Genomic DNA, 14,078 nt, shown 5'->3' with positions numbered 1-14,078 from the left:
GAGAAAGAGAGACGAAAGAGAGAATGAAAGAGACAGAGAGAGAGAGAGGGAGAGAAACAGTGTGTGTGTGAGAGAGAGGGAGGACAGAGAGAGAGACACAGCAAGAGACAGAGTGTGTGTGTGAGAAGGGGGGGGGGGAAACAACATACCCGAGGCCTGGTGGCAAGAGGTGGCTGGAAGGGGAGGGGTGAGCCAGGCATGGAAAATAATTTATATGTCTGCTGTAATTTGTATGTCTGCTGTAATATCTTACAATGTTTTGTACAAACTTCAACAATCTTAGCAGTTATTGTCCCACTGAATTCCTTGGCGCTTATTTTATATAGACAAGTATGCAATTGCATTGTCTATGTTTGATTTATATGACTGCCTATTTTACAACAGTGACTTTGGGTGACCTACAGGGATTAAAAACAGCAGCTGTTGCATATAGCCCATGATGTCCAAAATCAAAGCAATAATCCCAATCATTTAAAAAAATCGCATCAGCAGTAGAACTCACCTAACCTCTTGGTCCAAAAGCCAGGGGAAACACTCTTTTGTGTACTTAAATTCCAATTGGAATTTTTATTTGCCACATTTTTTATTTTTACTTACTTCTTGTTTGGGAACAGAGCACAAGATTTGTTTTCCTAATCTTATACAAATTCTTGTACAAGTTGTTTGCTTTTTATTAGCTAAATTGTCACCAAAATTATTTTCCTAAAAATAGTATTTTAGAAAAGGTTTTACTATGGCCCCATTGTGCCCAGGGTGGATTTGATTTAAATCAACTCAATTTAAATCACTAGTAAAAAGGCTTGATTTAAATCAACTCAATTTTAATCATAAAACATCTCCCAATTTTTAAAAGAGCAACTTTCATTTCTGTCCCGCAGCAGCTCCTCCTCTGATCTGCTGTTAACTCACCGACAGTCCCAATATTGCAGAATATATAGCCTCATGCCACATAACTAAGCTCCATTTCATGATGAATAAACTAAATTATTGTATCTTAAATAGAAAACTATCTTTAGATTTTTACTCCAAAAGTATTTTATTAAAATAAATTTGATAAAAATAAAAAATGATCCTGCCAGTTTAACAACATGTTTCGCTGCGCATGCGTGCAGTTTTACCAAAACTTACTTTCCGTATTAGTTCTTAGGGAGTAACACAGCTGAGGCCCAGCAATCAGCTCTGCCGCGCTAATCAGCTAAGGATATAGGTAAGAAAAGCGCAAGAACAAGCGGCTGGGGTCATCTGATCTTCAGAGCAAACCAGTTCACTTTCAGCTGATTGTCAGAGCTGCCAGTTCTCCCAAACTGGTCCGAACCAGCTGAATCCCACCCCCGTCTATACTCCTACACCCATTAAGGTGTGTCATACTAGGAAGTCAATGTAGAGGCTCTCCACGCATTCTGGAAGACCTGAAAGGTTGTGTAATTAGCATGCATGCTTAACAGGGTGCTTTGATTAGTTGAAATCTGGCAACATGCAAATCAAATAACTTGATTTATTTGATAAATCAAATAAACTAAATGACACCTTTGTCATTTCCTTACCATCCAGTTTCAGTTTCAATTCTGATTTTGAGGATTCAGTACAGATAGGCCTCAACTTGCAACCTATCTTACAATGTCTAGGGACTGTTCAGTTACAACAGCACTGAAAAAAAGTGACTTATGACCGTTTTTCACACTTATGATCACTGCACCATCCCCACAGTCACACAATCAAAATCCAGGCACTTGGCAACTGACTCATATTTATGACGGTTGCTGTGTCCCCGGCTCATGTGATTACTTTGAGTGACCTAAAAGCGAAGTCAATGGGGAAGCCAGATTCACTTAACAACGGTGTTAACTTAATAACAGCGATTCACCTAACAATTGTGACAAGAAAGGTTGTAAAATGCGACAAAGCTCACTTAACAACATAAATTTTGGGCTGAATTGTGGTTATAAGTCAAGAATGCCTGTACTTTTATGTTTCTCAGTTTTATTACTGGTTAACCCTACTGGACTTGCTAAATGGAACAGCTGCTATACTTCCCAGTGTCATCAAGGTTTCTTGTATGGATTCGTTTCTCTGTATCCTCTAGTTTTCACACTGCCAAATTAGAGATTTATCTAGACCAGAGTAAATTCCATATGCATTAATTCTGAAATCAAAGAGTTATACCAGTGGTGAAATTCAATTTTTTTTTTACTACCGGTTCTGTCGGCGTGGCTTGGTGGGCGTGGCAGGGGAAGGATACTGCAAAATCCCCATTCCCACCCCACTCCTGGGGGAAGGATAATGCAAAATTTCCATTCCCACCCCACTCTGGGGCCAGCCAGAGGTGGTATTTACCGGTTCTCTGAACTACTCAAAATTTCCGCTACCGGTTCTCCAGAACCTGCTGAATTTCACTCCTGAGTTATACCCTTTTGTTAAGAGAAAGTTTTTGATTCTGATGCCAGTTCAAACATCAGTAACTGGTATTTAGATATAGACTGCTTTTTATTTGTTGTAAATAGTAGGTTAGTAAAGGTACTTTCCTCCTTGGAGCTTAATTATGCAGCTGAAGCGTAATTAAGAGTGTGTGTGAGGAAATACACAGAAAAGAGTATTTTAAAGCAACTGCTTGGAAAAGCTGCATGGCATTTTAAATAGAGTTAATTTCTAAGACAGGAATTCTAATTATATTTGCACTGAATTCCCAATAAAATCTGAGGTTAATTCCAAGGACATATGGTTATTGTCAGGCTATATAACTGCTTCTAGAAACTCGGGCTAAAAGCCAGTGGGCACCTTCTTACAAGGAAAGGGAGAGACTTATAATTAAAATACAAATATGCTTTCAGCAACATTAAACTTTATCTTCAGCTACTGTAGGATTTCTTCAAAAAGAATGACTATTTTTTCCTATGGTTTTTTTTTTAAATTAACTGAATATGTTGCTTTAAAATGAGGTTATTAATTTTGCAGATTCTTTCTTGCAGGTGGCCAGTGTGTTGTGGTGGTATTACTTTTCCAAAGTCATTGAATTTGCTGACACTGTTTTCTTTGTTTTGCGAAAGAAAAACAATCAAATAACTTTCCTTCATGTTTATCATCATGCCACTATGTTTAACATCTGGTGGTGCGTCATGAACTGGATACCTTGTGGACAAAGTGAGTATTTAGAGATGTCCATTAAGATACTGCAAAACAACATGCTTGGAAACATTTCCTGTAGAATGTGTCTGATTGCCAATCTGCATTGTTAAAAAGGGGGGGGATGTAACAATACTTTTAGTAAACATAAGCAAAAGATGGCTCTGAATCTGAATAAATATTTGGCAATAGGTAAATATAGCTAATTTCATTGTATACATGATGTACAATGACAATAAAGGCTATATTATACTATGGGAAGATTGCAGCAGGGCATTGCAGATTACACTGTGAGAATCATTGCTGTAGATCAGGGGTGGGTTCCTGCCAGTTCCAACCTCTTCTATAGAAGAGGTTCCACAAATCTACAGTGCCGTTTAGAACCGGTTCCAGCTCCCTCCCCCCTGCCCGTCCGCACATCATCAAGATGAAGAGCGAGAGGAGGAATTCTGGGAGTTGAAGTCCACAAGTCTTAAAGCTGTCAAGTTTGAACACCCCTGGGGTATTTTTTTCTAAAGGGTTAGGGATGCAAGGGTCTTGTAACTTGACAGCTTTAAGACTTGCATACTTCAATGCCAGAGTTTCTGAGCCAACATTTTGGTTGCTAAGCAAGAGCGTTGTTAAGTAAGTTTCACCACATTTTACAAGTTGGCCACGCCTACCCAGTGACATGGCTGGCAAACCACTCCTACCCAGTCACACGGCCGGCAAGCTACTCCCACAAGGCAGGCCACACCTACAGAAGAGATTCTAAAAAATTTTGAAACCCACCACTGCTGTAGATGTAAGGAAATATCTGTAGCTCACAACCGGATTGGCATACTCCAAATGATCAGTAAATGGCAGAAAATACTTTGCCAACTAGATGTTGCAGCCAAAATATAATAAGGGCAGAAACAACATAACCATGTTTACATAAATCATTTGTACCATAGAAATCAAGACACATTCTTCGATACTAAGAAAACTGCAATATGTTAAAGTGTCATGAATTGTCACTTAAGTGTTGTTTCACAGAAAGAAATGTTTTAGAATAAATATATGACAACATATTTCATTATGTTTACACAGGCTTCTTTGGACCCACTTTGAATAGTTTAATCCACATCCTCATGTACTCCTATTATGGATTGTCTGTTGTTCCATCCATGCGTAAATACCTTTGGTGGAAGAAATACCTCACTCAAGCACAACTGGTACAATTATATTCTGATTTATTCTTAATAAATCACAGTTTAAAGAGTAAAAAATCCAAGTGTTGAAGCAAAGTGAAATTATGGGGACAAACCACTTTGAAACAAAGATAGAACTGATGAAAAAAAATCAATTTGGGTGGTATATTATTCAGCTTTACGAAACCTCCATGGTAAACGTTTTAGTAAACATGGAAGTTAATATTATGCATATTTGAATCCAACTATTTCTGTAATGCAGTGATGGGAAAAATGGGACCTTTAAATGTGTACCTTTGCTTCCATTTGCTTTAACTGTCATGATCAGAGATGAGAAATAATGGCAAATATACTTCAGCATTTGAAAGATCACAATATGCTCTGAAGCTGGAGTCAGAAAATATAGTCATCTATTTTAAGAATTAACAAAACACAGAAAATGAGACAAGGAAAAGAAACAGATTTGATGAAAAGCAGAGCAGTTGTAAATCAAGAAACACCAAGTGTTTGATATTTGAACAGTTATTTTAAATTAGAAGATAAATGTGCATTGCAACACTTATTGGTATTCAATTCAATTTCAATTTATTTGTGCTTCTAGACCGCCCCCTCTCCCAGAAGGGACTCGGGGCGGTGTACAGTCCATAGAGAATATCACAAAAATACAATAAAAAATTAAATATGTACAGTTTGGAGGAGGTTAAAATGCAATTAAAAGAACTGTACAAAGCTAAATAAATATAATTTTTTTAAAATCCCTAAAACAGACACAACAGATTAAAAAACCCTAAGATAACCAGATAATAATACATTTGCCAGGAGGGACAGTTGTAATTATGCCAGGCCTGCTAATCGGAACAGGTGAGTCTTCAATTTTTGCCGGAAGGAGCGGAGGTCAGAAGTGGTTCTAATGTCGGGGGGGAGGTCATTCCAGAGGGTTGGGCCCATCACAGAGAAGGCCCTACCCCTTGGTGTCGCCCGTTGGCATTGCCTAGTGGACGGCACCAGGAGAAGTCCCTCCCTGTGTGAGCGAATTGGCCGCAGGGATGTATGTGGGAGGATGCGATCCCGCAAGTAACTAGGTCCCGTGCCATGGAGCGCTTTAAAGATGGTAATCAGCACCTTGAAACGCACCCGAAAAACCACAGGTAGCCAGTGCAGCTCGCGCAGGAGAGGTGTTACGTGGGAGTACCTCGTACTCCCCATCACAGCCCGCGCGGCTGCGTTCTGAACCAACTGCAGTCTCCGGGCGCGTCCCAAGGGCAGCCCATGTAGAGAGCGTTGCAGTAATCCAGGCGGGACGTCACCAGCGCATGAGTGACCGTGCGTAGGGCATCCCGGTCCAGTAGGGGGCGCAATTGCCGCACCAGGCGAACCTGGTGGAACGCCCCCCTCGCCACGGCTGCCACATGGTCATCCATTGACAGCCGGGCATCAAGGAGGACGCCCAAATTGCGTGCCCGTTCCACAGGGGGCAATTGTTCGCCCCCTATGGCCAGCGATGGAATCAGCTGGCTGAACCGAGGTGCCGGTAGCCACAGCCACTCGGTCTTGGAGGGGTTGAGTTTAAGTCTGTTGTCCCCCATCCAGACCCCGACGGCTTCCAAGCACCGGGACATCACTTCAACAGCCTCATTGGGGTGGTTTGGGGTTGAAATATACAGCTGAGTATCATCAGCGTAGAGGTGATACTCAACCCCAAAACCACGGATGATCTCACCCAGCGGCTTCACATATGTGTTGAACAGGAGAGGCGAGAGGACCGACCCCTGTGGCACTCCACAAGTGAGTGGCCTCGGGGTCGACCTCTGTCCCCCTGTCAACACACATTGACTCCGGTCGGAGAGGTAGGAGCCAAACCACCGCAAAACGGTACCTCCGACTCCTATCCCCTCCAACCGGCGTAATAGGATACCATGGTCGATGGTATCAAAAGCCGCCGAGAGGTCTAATAGGACCAGGATAGAGGAACAACCTCTATCTCTGGCCCTCCAGAGATCATCGACCAACGCGACCAAGGCTGTCTCTGTGCTGGGCCCGGGTCGGAAGCCGGACTGGCGTGAGTCTAGATACTCGGATTCGTCAAGATGTTGTGGAAACTGCTGCGCCACCACATTCTCGACAACCTTCGCTAAAAACGGAAGGTTGGAGACTGGACGATAGTTAGCTAGCTCCATTGGGTCGAGTGCAGGCCTCTTAAGTAAGGGTCTCACCACCGCCTCCTTCAAGGCGGCTGGTAAGGATCCCTCACCCAATGAGGCATTCACCAGGCCCAGAAGCCAGCCTCGGGTCACCTCCCAAGATGCCAGTACCAACCAGGAGGGACACGGGTCCATTAAACATGCGGTGGGTCGCAGCCGTCCACGCAACCTATCCAAATCCTCGGGGGCAACAGAATCAAACTCCTCCCAGGATGGTCTCACAAGACTCGCTGTTGGCGGCCCGTCCGGTCCACTGAGGGGGGCCCATCCGCTCCGGATCTGAGCGACTTTATCCTGCAGATATTCCCCAAACTCCTCTGCTCTGCCCTGCAAGGGTGCCCCTTGCGTCCTCTGTGACAAGAGGGAGCGGGTCACCCTAAACAGGGCGGCAGGGCGGTTATCCGCGGACGCAATAAGAGCAGCGCAATATCTACGTTTGGCCGCCCTTAATGCCACAATGTAGGTCCGTAAATAGGCTCTTACCTGTGTTCGATCAGATTCGGAGCGTGAGGACCTCCACCTGCTCTCTAGACGTCTCCTATGGCGCTTCATCACCCTCAGCTCCTCGGTATACCAAGGAGCCCGGGTGGGTCGCTGCCGCAGGAGAGGTCGCAAAGGCGCAACCCGGTCCAAGGCCCCAGCCGCTGCCCTATTCCAGGCGGCCGCTAGGTCCTCCGACCGAGCGCAGGTCAGGGCTACAGGTAATGGCCCAAGCTCCATCTGGAACCTATCCGGCTCCATCAGGTGCTTGGGGCGGTACCAGCTTGGACCATCTGGTCCCGCCTCCTCGCGGTGGGGGGTAGCGCCAGGGAAGTCCAGCCGGAGACATGAGTGATCCGACCATGACAGGGGTGTAACAACAAAGTCCCCTATACCCAGATCACTCGTCCACTGCTCAGATACAAAAACAAGGTCCAATGTGTGGCCACCTTCGTGTGTGGGGCCCTGAATTAACTGGGTCAGGCCCATGGCTGTCATGGAAGCCATGAACTCCCGAGCCACCTCAGACGCTGCTCCCGTCGACGGCAGGTTGAAATCCCCCATAACCACAAGCCTGGGGATCTCAACCGCCGTCTCCGAGATCAGCTCGAGGAGCTCGGGCAGGGCCGCTGATGTATAGCGAGGAGCCAAGTATACAATCAGCAAACCCAACTGCCTCCCTGGGCCCCATTTCACACCAAGGGACTCACACCCGGATATCTGAGGAACAGTGAACTCCCTCGGCTCTAGACCTTCCCGTATAACTACCGCCACCCCACCACCCTTACCCAGGGCCCGAGGCTGATGGAATGCGCGGAAACCTGGTGGGCACATTTCCACGAGGGGTAAACCACCCTCGTGGCCCAACCAGGTCTCCGTTATCCCTGCAAGGTCCAGCTCCCCCTCAGAGATCAGCTCATTAATGAGGGGGGCCTTGTTGGTTATGGACCTTGCATTGCAAAGCATCAGCTGTAGGCCCGGGCTCTGTAGTTCCTGGCCACCTAGGTTGCGGGGGTTGGTACAAACGACCGGGCGTAGCCAACAGCCACGGTCTCCCAACCGACCTTGTAATCTTCTTTTGTCCTCGCATCCCCCCCTCCCCGCGACCGTTGTAATCAAACAACCCTCTATTGGAATAACTTGTTCCCTCCCCCCCCCACTCCGCTCACTTCCCTCCTGGACTCACCTGTTCGTCTGGCACTGGCTTCCCTCCTGGCCTGGTTATCCCCCCCTCCCTTCCCAGAACCCCCTAAAAACAATATAAAACATTTAACTAAAAAGCCCCTCAGCTTCCTCTTCTTCCACCTCTCGGGGTTCACAAACCCGTCATCAAGGCTGGCCCCTGAGAGAGCCAAGGGCCATACCTGCGAAAGAGGGGCCTCCCGCAGGCGGAGCAGATCAGACCTCGAATAAATTAAAACGTTGTAATAGTCCCAGTAGGGTAGGGGTGCAGATGATGCAAAGTTAGTAATTAATAGAGTCTCGGTGGAATGGAGGGTAGAAAGTTAATAAATAGAAGAGTCTCAATGGAGGGTAGGGGATATTCCAGTGTCCAGGTGGTACTTGGTGGCGGGGGGGGGGCAAGAAATGATTAAATATCCCAGGTGGTAGGGGGAAGGCAAAGGTAGCAAAAATAGTGGAGGGTAAATGAAAGTTCAGCTTAGCTGTTTCCAGGTGGATACAGCCCCCCCCCGATGGATGGGGGGGCCTGGAGCGGTATGGGAGCAGCCAGGAATGATAAAATAACCCAGGAGTCCCTGGCTGCGGCTCCCTCCCTTCGTCTGCCGCCGCAGGAATCTCCCTTTGATCCTCCAACTGCCTCTGCCTCTGGCTGCTTCCCAGCCCTTCTCACCTATCAGCTGATTATTCCAATGTCCTGTTGCATCCCGTTGCTCCCCCTTAAGCCCTTTGATGTCGCACCACGCCATCGCCATTGCTCTCTCCTTGCTGTTTACAGCCCTCCGAGCCTCTTTCCTCTCCGCTCTTCACCGACCACCCTGTCGGGCTAATATCAGCCTGAAACATGCCTGGGTGGTCGGGCTGTCCAACTCTCGACCCCCTTCGATGGTATGGGGGCCGGCAGCAGTCCCTACCCGGTCGGGAGCTCCATGGTGTTCCTGGAGCTCAGAGGATGACCGCCATTCGTAGGAAGCTCCTCCTCCTCCTAGTCTCTTCCTCCTAGGTAAATGTAGATCTATTCCAGTTTTTCCTTATTCTTTCCAACCTCCCCCCACCCCACCATGCCAGAATTTTCAACACAAAGTCCCTTCCCAAACAACTATGGTATAGTTACAGATCACTTGCCTTGGCAGAATAGACCACATCTAATGATCATGAGGTTCAATTTTAATCTGACAATTTTCATTCTGCAACTGGTGTGATACTTTTGTCTCTTTTAACAGATTCAGTTTTTGCTGACCATTACACATACACTCAGTGCAGCTGTCAAACCCTGTGGTTTTCCCTTTGGATGCCTCATGTTCCAGTTCTCCTATATGGCCACATTGGTGGTTCTGTTCATTAACTTTTATGTCAAGGTAAGCCAAGCAAGAGAATTGAGAAGTGCACGCCCAGGTCGGTTTTAAGGAACAAAAGTTATCGCTTGAAACACAAGCACCTCTGCTTTTGGGGTTTAAGTAATAAGATGCTTCTGATTGTCCTAGATTGGTGAGAGATTTTGCTGCTCTCTCGACATACTTCTTTCCCCCATGAAATATGAGGGCAAATTAATAACCAGATCATGTTTCGATAGGCATTACTAATGGGACAAAATACAAACATTTAAAAATCTACAAAGATATATCTGGCAGAATTTTGCAGCATTTCCAATCTGGAAACAAAAAAAAATACATGTTTGCAAAAACACTTGGCTGCAACTCATTAAAGTAGCCATGTCTTTCCAGGATCACACAGCTATCTTTTGCAGTTGGGAATGGAACCCTAAGCATCTTTGCTTAAGCAGTTGCTACATGCATATTCCTCCATGCTCTGTAGTGCCTTTTTGTCCTTGACTTTATGGCCTTACTTGCTAAGGATTGAAGGATAGTGGGTGACATAGCCAAACAATGAATAAAACTAGCCAGTCTAAACTGCAAATCAATGATAACCTCATATAGGACCTATACATCATTGCTCAAACAGAAGGAAAGCATTAATACAATTGAGAAAGTTAATTTAGGCTATTGGATGCAAAGTGATAGATGGTTATATAGACACTCCCTTTTAGGTAGAGGCTATATAAATAGGGACAAGTTATTCCTCATGTGAACTTTATCCAGCTTCTGCTCCTAGCATGCTATATTTGGGCTAATTTAAATCTTCTCATAGAATCCCTTGTGGAAATATGAAAGTCCTTCTATATTGCTGTGTGTGTGCGTGCGTGTGCACAACCTGTGTTTTTTCCAGATGAATCACATGCCCCACTTATCTTGTCTTCAAGGCTTCTTCTGTTATGGTTATATTGCATTCTCTTGGTACCCAAAGCTATTGTTACCTGAGAAAATGTCCTTCAGAAGTGGTTCACCCAGTGCTGTTGTAAGAGCTAGGCTCCAGACATCGCAGCTTTGCATATCCAATGCCTGTGTGTTTTTAAAGTGGAAAAGAATGGTAGGACAAAATATTCTCAGCCATCTTTTCATTACGTTGTCTATGCAGTATCCTGCAGTTATCAGGATAAATATGATTGCATAATAGGCAAAAGATGAGCTAAAAGAACTTTTCTTCCAAATTCTGCTATTTACATATAGAATATTGTTGGATTGATGCCCAGTGAGGTGAAAGTGTATTAGAAGGAAAGGACCAAGGGGCAGTTTTAGCTGCTTGTTTAGTTACTCCACAAAGTCAGAAGGGATAGTTTTACAGACTAACTTGCAACAGGAATATGAAAACTGTTAAACTAAGTGGGCATTGCTTAGTATGAAAGTATTGATATGAGACTGTGCTGTTTAAATATTAGACAAATCACATTTGCATGCTTCTTTGTATTCACCTATAATCACCACTTTAATTTTCATTTTTAGACATATCGGAAAGCATCTTCAAAAGCCAAAGTGAAAGAGATTCCTGTGGTGACAGAAATTAAGAATGGGTTCCATAAAGACTACCTAAAGGAAATTAATGGTGCTCTGAAGAAAAAAGCACAATAACCACATTTTTACTATTACATTGTAGAATACAAATACCTCTCACAACACTTTTCTAAAACAAAGCAAAATTATTATACACAACTTTAGTACAATTTTAAACTCAGTGGTAATTGGTTCTTCTACTCTCTATTTCATTGATTTCTTTTTAACAGTAAGACTTGTACATGGTGAAGGCACTTATCTCTTTTATACGGCTGAAGTCAAACTGCATTCTGTAATTCTTAACATAGAGAAGATGCCTTGAGAACTTCCCCTTTTAATAACAAAGATTTGGATATTCTTGAATAGGATCTAAAAAGGTAAACTAGCAGCAGATTGCAGTCTATGAGAAAACAATGTATTATTTGTTCAGTGATACAGCTTACTCCTTTTTTGTGTTATCTTAGTTTTCCTTGTTTTATAATAGGGGGGGGGAAATCTGTGTGCTCAAAATCTTGGTTGTTGCCTTGATGGTGCTATAGATTGCTCTTATCACCCATTCTAAATACAGGATGGAATACATAATGCAATGGGATTCATTACAAATTCACATTTAGCTACAGTGAAACCATCTGAACATTACTGTGGCTGTATGCCATCTTTTTAAAATGCACTGTTTTAAAACTGGACAAGAATAGCGCCATAAACCTCTCCTTAAATATTTGTATCTGTACTTGTATACCTTAAACACCATGACAATCACACAATGGCCTGAATGTTATTAACGTTGGAGGTTGATGTCCAAAAATTTTGGTTTTGTTCCCAAATGTCAATTGTTACTTTGAAATTCAATAGGGATACTTTCTATTCTCATTATGCCACATCTGCAGAGGACTAAAACCAATTCAGCAAATCAAATGGCTGGTTGAGTGTACGTTAACGTTAATATCATAACTGAGACTAGCAATGCAATAAGATAACTCAGCCTTGCTGAAAGCAAGTTTGCCCATGTATGCCAACTTGGCATTTTGGATGCCAAGTAAAACTCTACTCACATGAAATGTGAAAAGCTATATATCCTTAGTATTCAAATACTGACGATGGGACTACCCTACACAGAACTAAATGCATTTATCCAGTTTGACACTTTTTCTATTATAGAAATAAGTAACAGGTGGAGAAAAGCATTTGCAAAGCTAGTAATTCCATATACTCAAGACAAGAGACATGCTCAGTTTTAAAAGTAAAATGATGATGGGGGGGAGGGGGACAGTTGGTATTTGGCTGGTCATTTTACATTTTATTTTGCACACCATATCTGTATTTTTAGTGTCTGACTTCATAACCAGTTTGGGAGAATACTTTATTACCATTCCTATTGCAGAGGGAGGAAGACATGAAGAGAATAGCCAGAGAGCCACTGCAAACATTTTTTTCACCAATTCAGCTTAGGTATTTCTCTGAAAGGTTCAATAGTATGATTCAGGAATTTTGTATTATAATTCCTAAAAGAAGTTTCATTTCTTTTATGTAATAAAACTCCATAACTCCCTACTGAAAGTCAACATTAAAATCCCTAGAAAAACATCATTCCATCAGAAGCAGAGGTGGTATTCTACTGGTTTGGACTGGTTCACTGAACAGGTAGCGGAAATTGTGGGTGGCCCCCGCCCAGACTCTATGACATCCCATTTAGGGCCTTTTTCCAGGATTTTCCAAATGTGGCAACTTGGAAGGCTTGTAGACTTCAACACCCAGATTCAGGTGGTGGAATTCTGAGAGTTGAAGTCAATACAATAGTAGAGTTGGAAGGGACCTTGGAGGTCTTCTAGTCCAACCCCCTGCCTAGGCAGGAAACCCTACACCGTTTCAGACAAATGGCTATCCAACATCTTCTTAAAGACTTCCAGTGTTGGGGCATTCACAACTTCTGGAGGCAAGCTGTTCCACTGATTAATTGTTCTAACTGTCAGGAAGTTTCTCCTCAGTTCTAAGTTGCTTCTCTCCTTGGTTAGTTTCCACCCATTGCTTCTTGTTCTGTCCTCAGGTGCACAAGTCTTAAAAGTTGCCAGGTTTGGTGACCCCTGCATGAGACTATAACTTTTAGCATTCCAATCTGCATGATCTGACTGGGAGTGTTGGGAATTGAAACCTAGGTTTACTGAAGGTAACAATTGAGGAAGAGTGTTTAATCAAAGGCATGTCAGCAAATCTCTGTAATGAGGACCCATAATGAACAATATTCATGAGTCCCTGAAGGGATCCTCTTAGAAACCTTTCCACAGGTCAGTGAATATTAGAAATAGTAAATTACACAAGGATTGTCTCACTCACCTTGATGGTTTAAAAAAAAACCTAAAATTGCCTTAATGATTAAGGCTTAATCAAGCTTTTAAAGGGCTGAAAAAATGTTATCATGTTAACATTTAAAACCATTTGAATAAGCTACATTCAGGTAGTCACTGAATACAGAAAAACCAATCAAAATGCTGCTATTTTGAATCACAACCAAGATTATGACTTTTAAAATTATTTTCTTGTCAACATCGACCATTGAAAATAAACGAAGTTTTACAGCAACATATTTTAAAGTCTTCTCTTTTTGTCCATGTGGCACTGAAACAGCTTCCAACACACTAGTTGGCAAATTATTCATTGTTAACTTTCAGTTAGTTTCTTCAACGCTATAAAACCTATACCACATTTTATGGTAATAGCCTTACTCTTTCAAGCAGATGTAGAAAATAATTTTTGTTTGTGTACCAACTGTGTGTTTCCTTTAAAATGCAATTTTATCATTAGTTTGTTTCTTTGCTGTTTGGCTCACCAACCTTCTGCAGTAATACCACATTGATTTTCAAGACTTGCAAAACATTTGGTAAGTTGTTTTCCAATGGATTATTGTGAACAAGTGGAAAAAGAAAGGATGCACACTCTTATAAAGTGAAATGCACAGTTATGTTTAACGCTTAGGGAGGAATGATTCCGAAGATTAATTCTTTTCTAAGGTACTCAAAACAGGCTGAAATGGATCTTTCAAT

The 14,078-nt window shown here is 43.1% G+C and overlaps 1 protein-coding gene across 1 annotated transcript in view; it reads left to right on the top strand.

Moving 5' to 3' along the window:
• ELOVL2 (ELOVL fatty acid elongase 2) overlaps positions 1-13,838 on the top strand; it is a 42,879-nt gene extending 29,041 nt beyond the window's left edge. Inside the window, exons 5-9 of the mRNA XM_081953117.1 lie at positions 2,967-3,138; positions 4,192-4,316; positions 9,376-9,510; positions 10,993-12,824; positions 13,085-13,838. Coding sequence (XP_081809243.1) covers positions 2,967-3,138; positions 4,192-4,316; positions 9,376-9,510; positions 10,993-11,118 — 558 coding nt within the window. The 3' untranslated portion in view covers positions 11,119-12,824; positions 13,085-13,838. The remainder of the gene's footprint in view (positions 1-2,966; positions 3,139-4,191; positions 4,317-9,375; positions 9,511-10,992; positions 12,825-13,084) is intronic.
• The last annotated feature ends 240 nt before the right edge of the window (positions 13,839-14,078 follow it).

The sequence above is a fragment of the Natrix helvetica genome (assembly GCF_964273705.1).
Source record: "Natrix helvetica genome assembly, chromosome: 4".
Lineage (NCBI taxonomy): Eukaryota > Metazoa > Chordata > Lepidosauria > Squamata > Natricidae > Natrix > Natrix helvetica.
This window is presented reverse-complemented; position numbering and strand designations above follow the sequence as displayed.